The 16,037-nt window shown below is 37.6% G+C and overlaps 1 protein-coding gene across 7 annotated transcripts in view; it reads right to left on the bottom strand.

Moving 5' to 3' along the window:
• Positions 1 to 16,037, bottom strand: part of PCCA (propionyl-CoA carboxylase subunit alpha) — a 439,915-nt gene that overhangs the window by 265,957 nt on the left and 157,921 nt on the right. For all 7 annotated transcript variants that reach the window (XM_030813631.1, XM_030813630.1, XM_030813633.1 and 4 more), the window contains 2 exons: positions 8,335 to 8,413; positions 1,235 to 1,337 (listed from right to left, as the gene is read on the bottom strand). In XM_030813631.1, the coding sequence (XP_030669491.1) occupies positions 1,235 to 1,337; positions 8,335 to 8,413 (182 nt within the window). The remainder of the gene's footprint in view (positions 1 to 1,234; positions 1,338 to 8,334; positions 8,414 to 16,037) is intronic.

Below are 16,037 nucleotides of genomic sequence, written 5' to 3'. Positions count from 1 at the left end.
GGACAACAGAGCCTCAGGGAAGAATCTCAAAGATACAATGATGTGTGAAAAAGAAGATGTGACAGAGTACATCACTGGATTTCATTTATGCAATTTAAGAACTAATCTATGACATCAGATAGGAACAGCAGTTACTTTTGGCGGCCATAGGTAGGGATTGACTGGGAAGAGGTGTGATGGGACATTCTCTACCTAGACCTGGATGGTTGTTACACAATTAGATGTGTGTGTACAGAAATTGTCTTGAATTGTACACTTAAGATTTATGGATTTCACTGTGTGTGTATATATATATATATACACATATGATATCTCAATTTAGAAAATCTTTTTAAAAAGGCAAAAACAAAGCCTGCTAGCCTCAGAAATAAACTGTGTTCAATGTTGTAAAACATCCAACTGATTATATAAGTTTGGATATTTTTTCTCACTTTAGAAAATTTGAGGATCTAAATGATGATTTTCCACCCATAAATAATATCTATGAAAGTGACCATTAAACTTAAAGAATAAACTGACAGAATCTAGGACTTTTTATATCATGCCCCTGTCAGAAAATATAAGGTCAGCAAATAACCTTTTATTTATCTGGTTCTCTCTCCACACCAAATTAAGATTTAAAAAAATACTTAAAATTCATTGTTTCTAATTTGACATTTGTTTTTATCAATTTTAGCTGTTACCTATCAATTCATAGTCATAATATATAAAATTAGCATGAAGGCATTTTCAACAGGCAAATGAAAACTTCAACAGACTTGTCTTCTTCCCTGTTTTATTTTAGAAAACCCACTTTGTTTTGCCAAAATCTATGCCCCTACATAACCACTTTAAGGATTAATATCTTAAACTGAATAGAAGAAATGATTTATGGATCTCTATACAACCAGCTCCTAGCAGAACACCTGTCACAGCAAGCTACACGGACATTTGGTAAACTGAAGCAGCACAGGAGTCCAGGTCAGGCACTTTTCTTTTTTAAAAAATGCCCTATAATGGCCCAGTCTTGGAAGGAGATTAGCCTGGTCGGCTATCTTGGGAATGCTTTTTTTTGGAGGTAGATTTTTTATCATTCCCAATCCCAACCAACATCCTAGCACTTTAACAGAAAGTACAACAGATTCTAAAGGCACAACTCACAATCATTCTAAATGGAAGAAAAGATAATTCCAATAGGATTAAATGATATTATTTTAAAGTCATAATAATGAAAAAGCATCTTAAATGTACCAACCTGGATTTCTATATGACGAGGATTATCAATAAATTTTTCTATTAGTAGTCTATCATCGCCAAAACTAGAAGCTGCTTCATGAGATGACAATCTAAAACCATCCCTGTGAAAAAAAGAAGGAGGAGGAGGAGGAGGAGGAGGAGGAGGAGGAGGAGGAGGAGGAGGAGGAGGGGGAGGGGAGGGGGAGGGGGAGGGGAAGGGGAAGGAGAAGGAGAAGAAGAGTCAGACTAACAAAACAAACAGAGTTATCATTATAAAAGAAAACAATCAATTAAATATTTATTTTGGCTTATTCTGAAAAAAGCAAAAACCTTTACTCAATATACAAATAACTAAGTTAATTTTGGTTGACCTGCAACTTTTCCACTCACTAACTCTGTGACCATGGATGAGTTATTTAACTTCTCAGATCCTAGATTTTCCATTGAAACAGGAATGCTGATACTTTACCAACTGCTAAATATCAATTTTTTTTTTTTTTTTTTTTTTTTTTTTTGAGACAGAGTCTCACTCTGTCGCCCAGGCTGGAGTGCAGTGGCAGGATCTCAGCTCACTGCAACCTCTGCCTGCCGGGTTCAAGTGAATCTCCCACCTCAGCCTCCCGAGTAACTGGGAATACAGGTGTGTGCCACCACACCCGGCTAATTTTTGTATTTTTGGTAGACAGAGGGTTTCAACATGTTGGCCAGGATGGTCTCGAACTCCTGACCTCAGGTGATCCACCTGCCTCAGCCTCCCAAAGTGCTGGGATTACAGGTGAGAGCCACTGTGCCCAACCTAAATATGATATTTTAATCAACCATACAGAGGCAAGTAAAATTAATTCCGTTTCTTCAACCATAATATACCTTGATTCCACTAGCAAAAATATAAAAATACATCTATTTGATTCAGAAGTCAGAAGATGCAAAGAAAAATGTAAAGGGTCTAGTGACCTGCATGACTGGGGTGGAACTACAGCAAATACACTCATTGACACTGAACATCCAATAGGAAGATTCTTAAGAACATTGCTTAATATTTTAAATTCACATCTTGAAATGCAATTGCCTCCCACATACACCCACACAGATCATTACAATTTTATCTTCTATAAAACTGATCAAAAATAGTAATTATAAAAGTATAGTTTTTTAAAATAACAATATGGACCTAATTATTGCTTTATATATTTTGTTCACAAACTATAATTTAAATCATTACTATTAAAATATGCCTATTATTCAAATATTTAGGGCTCATTTGACCAATCCATTAAAAACCCAAGCTTGGGCAGGCACAGTGGCTTCCCTGAGGTCAGGAGTTCGAGATCAGCCTGGCCAACATGATGAAATCCCACCTGTACTAAAAATACAAAAATTAGCTGGGTGTGGTGGCCCATGCCTGTAGTCCCAGCTACTCAGGAGACTGAAGCAGGAGAACCGCTTGAACCTGGGAAGCAGACGCTACAGTGGGCAGAAATTGTGTCACTGCACTCCAGCCTGGGTGAGAGTGAGACTCTCTCTCAAAAAAAAAAAAAAAAAAAACAAAAAAAAAAAAAAAAAACCCAAACTTGCTTGCCTAAAAGTAATTGAGCATATGTTGCCTTCTATCCATTGATATAATCAGCAAATAAAATTTAATTCCCTTACATTTAATAAAGTTTCTTAATCTGAAGATTAAATACCTATATTTAATGTACAACATTAAAGCCAATTCTTCCAATCTTTTAAGTGGCAAATGGTCCATCTAGTAATATTAGAAATAACTATCCAATTTGCTCATTTTTGTGCTTTAATTCCTTTTATATTTAATAAAGTTTCTTAATCTGAAGACTAAATGTCTGTATTTAATGTACAATACTGAAACCAAATTCTTTCAGTCCTTTAAGTTGCAAATGGTCCATCTAGTAATATAAGAAACAACTTTTGGCTTGGGATTGACTTGGCAATGCGGGCTCTTTTTTGGTTCCATATGAACTTTAAAGTAGTTTTTTCCAATTCTTTAAAGAAAGTCATTGGTAGATTGATGGGGATGGCACTGAATCTATAAATTACCTTGGGCAGTATGGCCATTTTCACGATATTGATTCTTCCTACCCATGAGCATGGAATGTTCTTCCATTTGTTTGTATCCTCTTTGATTTCATTGAGCAGTGGTTTGTAGTTCTCCTTGAAGAGGTCCTTCACATCCCTTGTAAGCTGGATTCCTAGGCATTTTATTCTCTTTGAAGCAATTGTGAATGGGAGTTCACTCATGATTTGGCTCTCTGTTGGCATCACGCTACCTGACTTCAAACTATACTATAAGGCTACAGTAACCAAAACAGCATGGTACTGGTACCAAGACAGAGACATAGATCAATGGAACAGAACAGAGCCCTCAGAAATAATACCACACATCTACAACTATCTGATCTTTGACAAACCTGACAAAAACAAGCAATGGGGAAAGGATTCCCTATTTAATAAATGGTGCTGGGAAAACTGGCTAGCCACATGCAGAAAGCTGAAACGATCCCTTCCTTACACCTTATACAAAAATTAATTCAAGATGGATTAAAGACTTACATGGTAGACCTAAAACCATAAAAACCCTAGAAGAAAACCTAGGCAATACCATTCAGGACATAGGTATGGGCAAGGACTTCATGTCTAAAACACCAAAAGCAATGGCAACAAAAGCCAAAATTGACAAATGGGATCTCATTAAACTAAAGAGCTTCTGCACAGCAAAAGAAACTACCATCAGAGTGAACAGGCAACCTACAAAACGGGAGAACATTTTCGCAAACTACTCACCTGACAAAGGGCTAATATCCAGAATCTACAATGAACTCAAACAAATTTACAAGAAAAAAACAAACAACCCCATCAAAAAGTGGGCGAAGGACACGAACAGACACTTCTCAAAAGAAGACATTTATGCAGCCAAAAAACACATGAAAAAATGCTCATCATCACTGGCCATCAGAGAAATGCAAATCAAAACCACAATGAGATACCATCTCACACCAGTTAGAATGGCCATCATTAAAAAGTCAGGAAACAACAGGTGCTGGAGAGGATGTGGAGAAATAGGAACACTTTTACACTGTTGGTGGGACTGTAAACTAGTTCAACCATTGTGGAAGTCAGTGTGGCGATTCCTCAGGGATCTAGAACTAGAAATATCATTTGACCCAGCCATCCCATTACTGGGTATATACCCAAAGGATTATAAATCATGCTGCTATAAAGACACGTGCACACGTATGTTTACTGCGGCACTATTCACAATAGCAAAGACTTGGAACCAACCCAAATGTCCAACAACGATAGACTGGATTAAGCAAATGTGGCACATATACACCATGGAATACTATGCAGCCATAAAAAAGGATGAGTTCATGTCCTTTGTAGGGACATGGATGAAGCTGGAAACCATCATTCTCAGCAAACTATCACAAGGACAAAAAATCAAACACCACATGTTCTCACTCACAGGTGGGAATTGAACAATGAGAACACATGGACACAGGAAGGGGAACATCACACTCCGGGGACTGTTGTGGGGTGGGGGGAGGGGGGAGAGATAGCATTAGGAGATATACCTAATGCTAAATGACGAGTTAATGGGTGCAGCACACCAACATGGCACTTGTATACATACGTAACACATCTGCACATTGTGCACATGTACCCTAAAACTTAAAGTATAATAATAAAAAAATAAATAAATAAATAAATAAAAATAAAAATAAAAAGAACAAAAGAGAGAAGACCTAAATAAAAAAAAATCAGAAAGGAAAGTAAATACATTACAAAAGAAAAAAAGAAGAAAAAACGATGTGATTTGCTTGTTTTGTGTTTTCTTTAATAATGTCAGCTCTATTGCTCTATTTGTTTTGTTAGTCTGACTGTTCTTCCTTTTTTTTTTAAAGGATGGTTTTTCATCTCAAAAGCTGCTTCTAGTTTTGGCGATGACAGACTACTAATAGAAAAATTTAACGATAATCCTCTTCATATAGTAATCCAGGTTGGTACATTTAAGATGCGTTTTAATTATTACAACTTTAAAATAATATCGTTTAATCCTACGGTCCACCTAGAAATATTGGAAAGAACTAATTTGCGGCCAAGTGCAGTGGCTCACACCTGTAATCCCAGCACTTTGGGAGGCTGAGGCGGGTGGATTGCCTGAGCTCAGGAGTTAGAGACCAGCCTGGGCAACATGGTGAAACCCCGTCTCTACTAAAATACAAAAAATTAGCCAGGTGTGGCAGCGTGCGCCTGTAGTCCCAGCTACTTGAGAGGCTGAGGCAGAAGAATCAACTGAACCCAAAAGGCAGAGGTTGCAGTGAGCTGAGATCGCACCACCACACTCCAGCCTGGGCAACAGAGCGAGACTCCATCTCAAAACACACACACACACACACACACACACACACACACACACACACACACAACTAATTTGCTTGTTTTTGTACAACATTGCAGGTAAAACTGACTAGAAGACAAATTTGAAAACATTGCAAAAAACTCTTATTTCTCACAGGTCTCAGAGAAAAGGTATTAGGTTTTCTTAGTCCTCCATTACATTGTTGATTTAGGGGAATAAAGTTTAGATCTCAGGAGGCTGCAAACTTCAAAGAAACTGGAAGCAAAATGAATTAGTTTTCAATACCATATAATCAACTTTTTATTAGACTGGATACAATAACAGAAAAAATATAGCAATTTACAGTCTGCCTCCACTATAATGATTGAGAGCTTTCATTTTGCATTTAAACCCAGAATACCACAAGTAAAAAGTCAAAGCCACCAAAATAAAATAAGCAGCAAGTTTGAAGGCATCGCCAACAACCTATTTTAGAACTCACGGGAAACTCTACTACGAATATCATTGGTGAGATTCAATTATACATTCATTCAATAAGTATTTACTGAACTTTGTGCCTGGATATATTTTAGATGCTAGGAATACAAAAATAAAACAGAAATTGCACTCACAATGCCGAAAGTCTTAGTGGAGATATTCAAAAATATAGACACAAATCGATTTCCCAATCATGCCATACGCTTCATTTAAACTTGAATAGGGAAAAGAAAGCCAGAGATTACTATGAAAATATCTAAGTGAACCTTCAACAATCTTCAAAATTCTCACTCAAATTTACTACATAATAATTACAGGTTGGGCGCAGTGGTGCATGCCTGTAATCCCAGCACTTTGGGAGGCCGAGGCAGGCGGATCACAAGGTCAAGAGATCGAGACCATCCTGGCCAACATGGTGAAACCCCGTTTCTACTAAAAATACAAAAATTAGCTGGGTGTGGTGGCATGCACCTGTAGTCCCAGCTACTCGGGAGGCTGAGGCAGGAGAATCGCTTGAACCCAGGAGGCGGAGATTGCAGTAAGCCAAGATCGCGCTACTTCACTCCAGCCTAGGCGACAGAGTGAGACTCTGTCTCAAAAAAAAAAAAATTACATTTAAAAAAAAAAATCTTTCAGATGTCCTACAGATTCCAAGACAAGTCACAGATGCTACTTCCCCCCCAAAAAACACAGGAAAGATGTTACAAGAAAAAGACACCCCTTAGGATAAAGGAATAAAGCAATTAAGCTACTAAATTTTCCTTTGTACCTGAAAAATAAAATCTTTGTGGATTATGTAAAAACCAATTACTTCCTCGAGAGGGAGAGAGGAAAAGCAGGGGTGGATAAGTTGTGGCACGGTGTTCATGGTTAGTGGCTCCAAAAGACAAGCATAGGCATGTTTGCAGTACTGTTCTTTCCCTTTTTAGGTAGTTTTGACTTTCCCAAATAAATAAGGGATATAGAGCAACTTTTTAAAATGAGGAGCTTGTACTATTAAATCTAATAGTCACGCCTGTGTTGATCTCAACAAGTTTTCTGAGATGGTTTATTTATCAAGTTGAAGAGAGTAATATTTTAAGTAGAAAATTATTCATGTATTTTTATTATTTTTATAAACATATTTTGAATCAATGTGCTATTTACTTGCCAAGAAAGGGCTAAATTATTTACAAAATGATGCCTAATATATGAATGGATATAGTGATTTCTCAAAATATTAAGCTCTAAATTAAAATTTATAAATCAACAGCAGCACAGCAAACCTCACTTCCAAGAAACTATAAAGAGTAATCCGCACCATAAAAGAGTAAGTTACTAACAGCAGCCCTGGAGAAATGACTGATAAGAAACCTGAGATCCTAAGATGAATAATGAAAAATAAGCGCTAAGCGTTCAGTGAAATTGCTATGTAAGTACTGTGCAAAACAGAAAAACAATGAGAAAAAAATTGAAGTCCACAAAATACACATCTCTTGCAAAACTATTAAGTTGTATTCGACTTCTTTATGATACCATTCTTTCCCACAAAACGGGCTGTGACAGGTTGTCTTTTCCAAAGATGGCTACAACAGTATCTCCCATTCCACATGCTCTTCTAAGAATCTTGCCCACTCTCTCATGAAGAAGTGAAGACTCAGTCCCCTCCCCTTGAATTTGAGCAGAAGCTGTGTTCACTGGAGGGAAACCTGTGTAACTTCTGAGATTGGGTCATAAAAAGTATTTTAAATTATAATAAGAATGCATTCCATATAAAGGACATGGTAATTTCAAACTCAGGGAAAAAGAATATATTTCACACTCTAAAATTATCAAAGTAATTCACTACTTTTATGCACTAGCAAAGGAAAGCAAGTACATACTGGGGTAATACATTAAGTCTCAATGAAATTATAACTGCTTTTAAATATAGTTGGTTTAAATCTCTAGATGACATTCAGAATTATATAGCCAAATGTTAGTAATTTCTGTCCAGAAAATAGAATCCTGACTCTAATTTTTAAAAATATACGGTAAAAACAAAAAGAAAATCCTTCGTTAATGTTTAAAATAGAAAAACCCTTTCTATAATAAGATAATCATCATCAAAATATAAATAAGGAAGGTTTCCACACAATTTCAATCTTTTTCCCACTCAAAAGTGTAAAAATTAGATGGTTACTGTAATTACTCCATTATGCTTTTGGTATCTGTTTACCTGTCAGTTTAATAAAACTCTGGTAACTGCAATTTTCATCAAAAGTATATTTTGGACAGCCTCTCACCTGGTCTCTTCATCATCCCAAGCGATGCGCATGCCTTTCCCACCACCACCTGCTGAGGCCTTGATCATGACAGGGTAGCCTAACAGCAGGGAAGAATTAGACAGAAGTTCAGACTTTGATCATTGGGATGTATGAACATGACAACTGACCACATGTTCAATAACGCAGAAGACAATAATTAATTTATTTAAAAGTTCCTTTCTTTAGAGTCAGGAAAATAACACCAGGAAAGTAACACCAGTGTAATGATGTATTTAAAAAATGAGAGTGTGACCATTTTAAAAGAAAAAAGGGTACTTGTACCAATAAACATAACATTTTCCCCAGTAATAAAAGCTAAGAAAACATACATAAATTAACAGTGGATTCCAAAAACAGAAGTACAGTATTAAGTAACCAAAGATACAAGAAACAACTTATAATAGCACCAAGAAACATCTCCAAAACTGAGGTTTGCATGCATAACAAATTCCCTTTTTTCAAAAATGGTGATTTTCAGGTACTTAAGGTATTTTCATCTGAAGAGTCACAGAGAACCCCTACAGCTTTTATTAGCAAGAACTGACATGATGGTATCGGGGAAAATCCAGACATGGCTACGATACTATGGGCTGGAGCAGAAGCTCCAGGGCTCACTGGTATCAATGGAGAAGCTATTCCACTGTTCCGTACATTAACAGGGTGTTATGAAAATACAAAGTAAGGTCAAAACAAAGGACACTTCCAGCTAAAGTTCTAAACTCATAAAATTGTCATCAGTTACATGATTAAGTATTTAGTTATTATACAGTAAAATCTCTGACAGCAAGAGTCATTTATAACGATTTATCAAGAAAGTGTAAAAGTCCCCTTCTTTAGATGTTTTCTAAAAACAAGGTAGAGATACTCCTATGTTTGGGGCCATTTGTTTATGATCTTTTCTGAAGAAAAAAGAGCTCAGTGAGCCCTTATAGGATCCTTCCTGGACTGTGATGCTCTACTGCCACTCAACTCAAGCTATAGGATCCTTAGAGGAAAAGGGAAGAGAAGGCCAAATGTCACAGACCTTTTGAACCCCAAACCACAAAACATCACTCTTAACTTCAACTTAGTTAAAATGGCACCTGCTTCCTAAGTGTTTTACAATTAATTCAATTTAAATTTTTTTTATGTTCATGATGTTTATATGGGCTGGTATTTTTGAAACAATGCTCAGTGCACTGAGAAGACAGATACAGAACATGCTCTTACATTGGGAGCCTTCAAATCCAAGAAGAGAAAAGCGAAGGACCCAAATAGTTCTATCACTGGCAATTCAAAACAGAAAGGATCATAGGGAGGTAGAGAGAAAAATAATTAAGAAAAGTATATTATCAGAAGGGCCATTTAGGCTGGGCACAGTGGCTCATGCCTGCAATCCCAGCACTTTGGGAGGCTGAGGCGGGCGAATCACGAGGTCAGGAGATTAAGACCATCCTGGCCAACATGGTGAAACCCCGTCTCTACTAAAAATACAAAACTTAGCTGGGTGTGGTGGTGTGCGTCTGTAGTCCCAGCTACTCAGAGGCTGAGGCAGGAGAATCACTTGAACCTGGGAGGTGGAGATTGCAGTGAGCTGAGATTGCGCCACTGCACTCCAGCCTAGCGACAGAGCAAGACTCCATTTCCAAAAAAGAAAACAAAGAAAGGGCTATTTAAATGATGCTATGAAGAATGAGCAGGACTTGAACATTTCAGGCACGAATACTGGGGAAAATAGAGGCGGAGATTATAGGACAAGTTTAAGGAACGACTAAAACAATTCAGTTGAAGTACAGAGTTATCTGCAGGATGGTAGGGGAAAACACAATAGAAAACATAGATGGGGACAAAGTATGGAAGATTGTGCACGCTTTGATTCTTGATTCTGCACGAGATTATGTATGAGGTTTTTTTTGGTTTTTTTTTTTTTTTTTTTTTTGAGACAGAGTCTCACTCTGTCGCCCAGGCTGGAGTGCAGTGGCGCAATCTCGGCTCACTGCAAACTCCGCCTCCCGGGTTCACGCCATTCTCCTGCCTCAGCCTCTCCGAGTAGCTGGGACTACAGGCGCCCGCCACCACGCCCGGCTAATTTTTTGTATTTTTAGTAGAGACGGGGTTTCACTGTGGTCTCGATCTCCTGACCTCGTGATCCGCCCACCTCGGCCTCCCAAAGTGCTGGGATTACAAGCGTGAGCCACCGCGACCGGCCCTATGTACGAGTTTTAATCCTGCATGAGTGGCAAGAACGGTATTTGTCTCATTCACAATAACAAGCATAAAATAATCAGAATGCAATCAGTAGAGAAGAATTAGCCTGTTTTAGAGGAGTGAAAAAGCCCAATCTAAAAATCTGAAACTGGTATACCTGCAAAATCCAGTTTACAACAACTTAATAGATCTTTACCCCCATCCTCTCAAAAAAATATTTTATCAATGCATCATCACAAACCATTTATCCATGTAACAGGAAACCACAAGAGCTGAGAGACAGCTCACATCTCCACTACATTCAGTTCCCTCTGAGGATTAGGAAATTTGCAGTTTTTCTGGTTCCAGTACTAATCTCATTTTAGTCATTTACTATGGACCGTGGACTATACAGTGATTTGTGAATTTCAAAATAAGACATGGAAATCTTTCTTGCTCACAAGGAACAAGCTGGGGAAACAAGATACATAAAATAATTTGTCAACAAAAAATTATCAGATGTTCAGAAAAGGCGGGAAGTCCTTAGAGAATAGGACAATATATAATAAGGCATTGTGGTCTCCCAATGCTGATGGCATCACAGCATTAGACCTGTGAATATGTATAACCCAGGAAAGCAAGACTCCCTGACCAAAATCTCACAAGCCAAACAGAAAAAGGTTGGGAGGGAGGAAGAAACTGATACAAGTTAGACTCGCTTTTTTTCTTTTTTTTTTTTTTGGTCTTGCTCTGTCACCCAGGCTAGAGTGCAGAGTGTGATCTTGGCTCACTGCAGCCTTGACCTCTTGGACTCAAGCAATCCTCCCACCTCAGCCTCCTCAGTAACTGGGACAACAGGTGCAGCCCAACACACCCAGCTAATTTTCTTTCTTTTATCTTTTTTAAAAGATGGGGGTCTCATTATATTGCCCACATTGGTCTGGAACTCCTGGCCTTAAGCAATCCTCCTGCTTTGGCCTCCCAAAGTGCTGGGATTACAGGCATAAGCCACTGAACCTGGCTGACACTAACTCTTAATCTAACCGTTGAGCTATATTCTGAAATAATGTAACAGTAAGGTTTTCAACTCAACTTCTTATGCCAAATAGATTTCAGGCAGTATATATGCTGTTACCACACCATGGAGAAACAATACTTAGAAATCTGAAGAGGAGGGAAAAGAATAATCCACACAGATAATGTTAAATAATATCCAACAGTTCAGTCCCTCATCCCTACTTTCTTGTGTCCCTTCCACTCTAATTAAGATAAGTAAACAGGAAGTGGAAGTAAAAAAAGGTTTAGTCAAAAGTTGACATTCCTGGACAAATCAGAAATGATCAAGTTGATGGTGCTTGTTACCCCTCACTTACCTCATCTGGAAATGAAATTTCCACTAATGTTCTCTCATATTTTCTCATCCGCTGGAGCACTTACTTTTGTGCTTGGCTCTTGTCTATAATGTATTTGTTTAATTTTGTATCCTTCAGCTGACATATGTTTGAAACAGAATGGTTAAGGGTTGGCTCTGTGTCCCCACCCAAATCTCATCTTGAAATGTAATAATCCCCATGTGCTGTGGGACGGACTCGGTGGGAGGTAACTGAATCATGAGGGCGGTTTTCCCCATACTGTTCTCGTGATAGTGAGTGAGTTCTCATGAGATCTGATGGTTTCGTAAGTGTCTGGTATTTCCCCTGCAGGCACTCATTCTCTTGTTGCCTGGTGCCATGTTAAGACATGACTTTGCTCTTAATTCACCTTCCACCATGATTGTGAGGCCTTCCCAGCCACGTGGAACTGTGAGCCCATTAAACCTCTTTTTCTTTATACATTACCCAGTCTCAGGTATGTATTTATTAGCAGTGTGAGAATGGACTAATACACAGAGCATAACAAAATACAAATTCTACTCGTAAAAGGAGGTGAATGTCCTAGTAGAAGAGACTGCTTTAAAAAAAAAAACAAAAATCAGGCTCTAGTGCTCTTCCCAAGTTTTTCCTCACCTTCCAGGTCCTGTCATCGGATGCTGACTGCTACTACCTTACCTCACCCCAGACACAGAAGTGACTCCCCTACTGACACTGCACCTCCAACACAGAGACAGTCTCCACTCCTTATTCTCTTCCGCACAATAAAAGAGGCACTAAAGCTTCCGAAAAGAAATCTACTAAGTACTATATGAGAAAATATACGAAGAAAATACAGAAACTTAGGTTAGCAAAGTACTACAAAGTCTCCATTCCTACTTTTCTGGACTCAGTTTTCAAAGGCAGGTTTAAGTGCAAGACAAGACATCTTCTCTGGGTCCCTCACCTCCCAGCTATCAGTGCATCTTACTTTCTACCACAAAGCAAGCATTCTTCTTTCTAACTCTACTATCAAATTTGTATTCATCAGCTTAAAAAATGTTTACTGAATATACACTATAAGCCTTATCTGGCTCTCTGCAGGCTACAAAGGCCAACAATTCAGCAAACTCCCTGCTATCTAGCAGACAATGATATACAAACATACATGCATCTAAATATATGTGTGAGTCGGGTGGAGTGGCTCACACCTGTAACCCCGGCTACTTGGGAGGCCAAGCTGAGGGGACCGCTTGGGCCCAGGAGGTCAAGGCTGCAGTATTTCTTTATGTATATACATATACTAATATAAATAAATAAGTGCATGTATGTCTTATATACAATGTAAGATAGCGATGACTGCTATAATAAAACAACACGGAGGGAATAAATGTAACTGAGAGTGATAGGGTTACTGCTCCTTGAAAATGCTTCTCTGAGAAAACTGGTATTTAAACTGAGAACCTAAAGACAAGATAGAGCGAGCACTCTGAAAATCAATGAGGGGGGATGAGTCCCGACAGAAGGAACAAGTTGGAAGGTGTGATACAGGAAAGGAAGTACATAATACAGCATTTTAAAAGATCACTTTGGCTGCTGTGCAGTGAATGAATTGTGAAAGGGCAAAGGTAGAAACAAGGAGCTGATGAGGAAGCCTTTGCAGCAGTCCAGCTAGCAGCAGAGATAGAGAGAAAGACAAAGACTAGAGTTAGCAACAGTTTGGATGTGGAAGATAAGGGGATGAATGAAGGAAGATTCTAGGAGCTTAGGAGATCTTCCATTTAGTTATGGATTCCAAGTTAAAAAGAATTATCTTTTTTGACCAACTGATAATGTCACGTTTGCCTACTCAAGACACAATAAATAACCTCACTTTTCAAGCAAAACCCATGCCACACATGGTAGCACAACCTGGTAACTTAAAAGCTGATAAAATGACGCCCTATTGATGCAACAGTGGTAAGCTGTATAATAAAGAATCTTATGTGGTTTTCTCACCTACAATTTCTTGAATTAAAATTTCAAAGAATCTACTAATGGGAAAGGAAAAATAAAAAGAAGGGAAAAGAAAAGTATTTCTTAGGAAATGTCTTATTCCTAATACAGCAATACTAATCAGAAATCTCTCATGGATCAAGGAGAAGATGTGATGGGGAGTGGGGGTCTTCTTTAGAACCAATTGCAAAACACCTATAATTAACGGCAAGGCCTTTGTTTCCTCAAGGAACAGTCCAATGTAAAAAGAAAACAAAAGATATTTCAGGAAGTTGAACAGTCCTCTAGATGGACAGAATAGGCCCTGATATGGGTAATAGGACCTCAGAAGAGAAAAGACCCCCACTCCAAGAAAGAACTAGGACAGAAAGGAAATCCCCAGATGAAAGTTGCACATGAGAATTACGCAGAAATCAAATAGCACGCATTGCTTTGTTTCGTTTCTTTGTGCTCCTCTAATGTAAAGTAGTTCACTCGCCTTTTGGACCCCCTCGGCCTCTCCAGAAGGGAAAGTGTGGGTTTGTGTTTGTTGTTTTGTGCTGATGGCGGGGGGAGTTCTTCATGACCATGATATTTTTGAAGAATCCAGGGTGGTTGTTTGATAGAATATTCCACAATTTGAATATACCTGATTCTTCACTCATTAAATTCAAGATTTTTAAGAAATCTTAAATACAACATAGTTGATATTGTATCCTCGAGTTCTTCCATCACATCAAAAGTAAAATAAAAAGTCAATTTATCCCAAACTGATAAAGTTTGATTACTTAAGATGGCATCCATTAAATTTCCTCACAGAAAGTATGCCATTTTTTTCTTAGCAAATAATCTGTAGATTGATACTTTGAAACTGTGATGATCCTATATCCAAATAATTTTCACCCATTATTAAAAATGAACATTAATGATTCTTGCTTTAATCAATATCTACATGTTCACTGCACAATGATTAAAAAAACATAAAGACAAAGATCTTTGCCTGTCTTCTTTGTTGTTTCTGCAGCGGCTGAAACTGCCTAAAGAATAACATGCAAAGTAAGAGTTACTAAGTAAATGTATTAGTTAATCTGAGCAGCTGTAAGTCATTACTTTTACTGCTGTAATCTATGTCACCTACAAACATACTGCAGCATTATCCATTCCACTGTGAATGGACATTCAGACTGTATCCTGTTCTATTTATATAACAATGGTCCTTTGAATATTTTTGTACTTGTTGTCTGGAACTTTGTATATGAGCTTCCTGGATCTATGTGTAAGAGCACAACTACTGGATAGTATGAAACTCTTTATACATTCTTTATTTAAAAAGATCAAATCTATTCACTTTTCTTTATCCCAGTTATCATAATACTTAATCATAATATTTACACAAACTACCAGCAGTCCAGGACTCTTGTACTGGCCTACCAGCAGAACTCCCCACTACTATAGTTGCCCCCATCCAAGCCACATAGTGGTCAGTGAAATTTTCTTAAGGTATATATACTATTTTATCTCTCTCCTGCCTACATCTCTCATGGGTTTACATTATACTACGAAAAAACCATAGACGTATAATGAAATAGAAATTATGAACCAAAGGATAGGAAGTGTGATGGGTAGAGAGACAGCATAATATAAGCTTGTTTAATCAGAACATGAGAAGGGGCTATGCTAGACTTGCCCTAAGAAAACTTTTTGAAAGCCTAAAAGGCCTTAACCTAACAAAATTAATGTACCTGCCAGACTAAACATCTATACCTTTTAAATAAAGGTAACAAAATCCAAACACACAATATAACATTTACAATGTCTAGAATCCAATAAACAATTAAGAGATAGGTAAAGACGCAAAATGTGATTCATATCAGAAGGAAAATAGCTGACACAAATAAACCCAGAAATGAAGACTCTTAAAACAGTTGTTACAAATACTATTATAAGTTACAGCTATTACAAACAGGTAAAATGATTTAGAGAAAAAAATAAACATGATGAGATAAACAAGAAAAAAACAAACATTTAAAATTAGGTTTTTAGATATTAAAATGACTAAAAAGAAAAAGTCCAATAATATATAAAAAGAATTATATACCATGACCAAATGGGATTTAGTCCTGGTATGCAAAGCTGATTCAACATCCAAAAATCAATTAATGTAATCCATCACATTAACAGGCTAAAGAAGAA

Source organism: Nomascus leucogenys, chromosome 5, assembly GCF_006542625.1.
Source record: "Nomascus leucogenys isolate Asia chromosome 5, Asia_NLE_v1, whole genome shotgun sequence".
In the NCBI taxonomy this organism is placed as follows: Eukaryota; Metazoa; Chordata; class Mammalia; order Primates; family Hylobatidae; genus Nomascus; species Nomascus leucogenys.
Note: the sequence above shows the minus strand (reverse complement) of the source record. Positions and strands in the feature narration are given on the sequence as shown.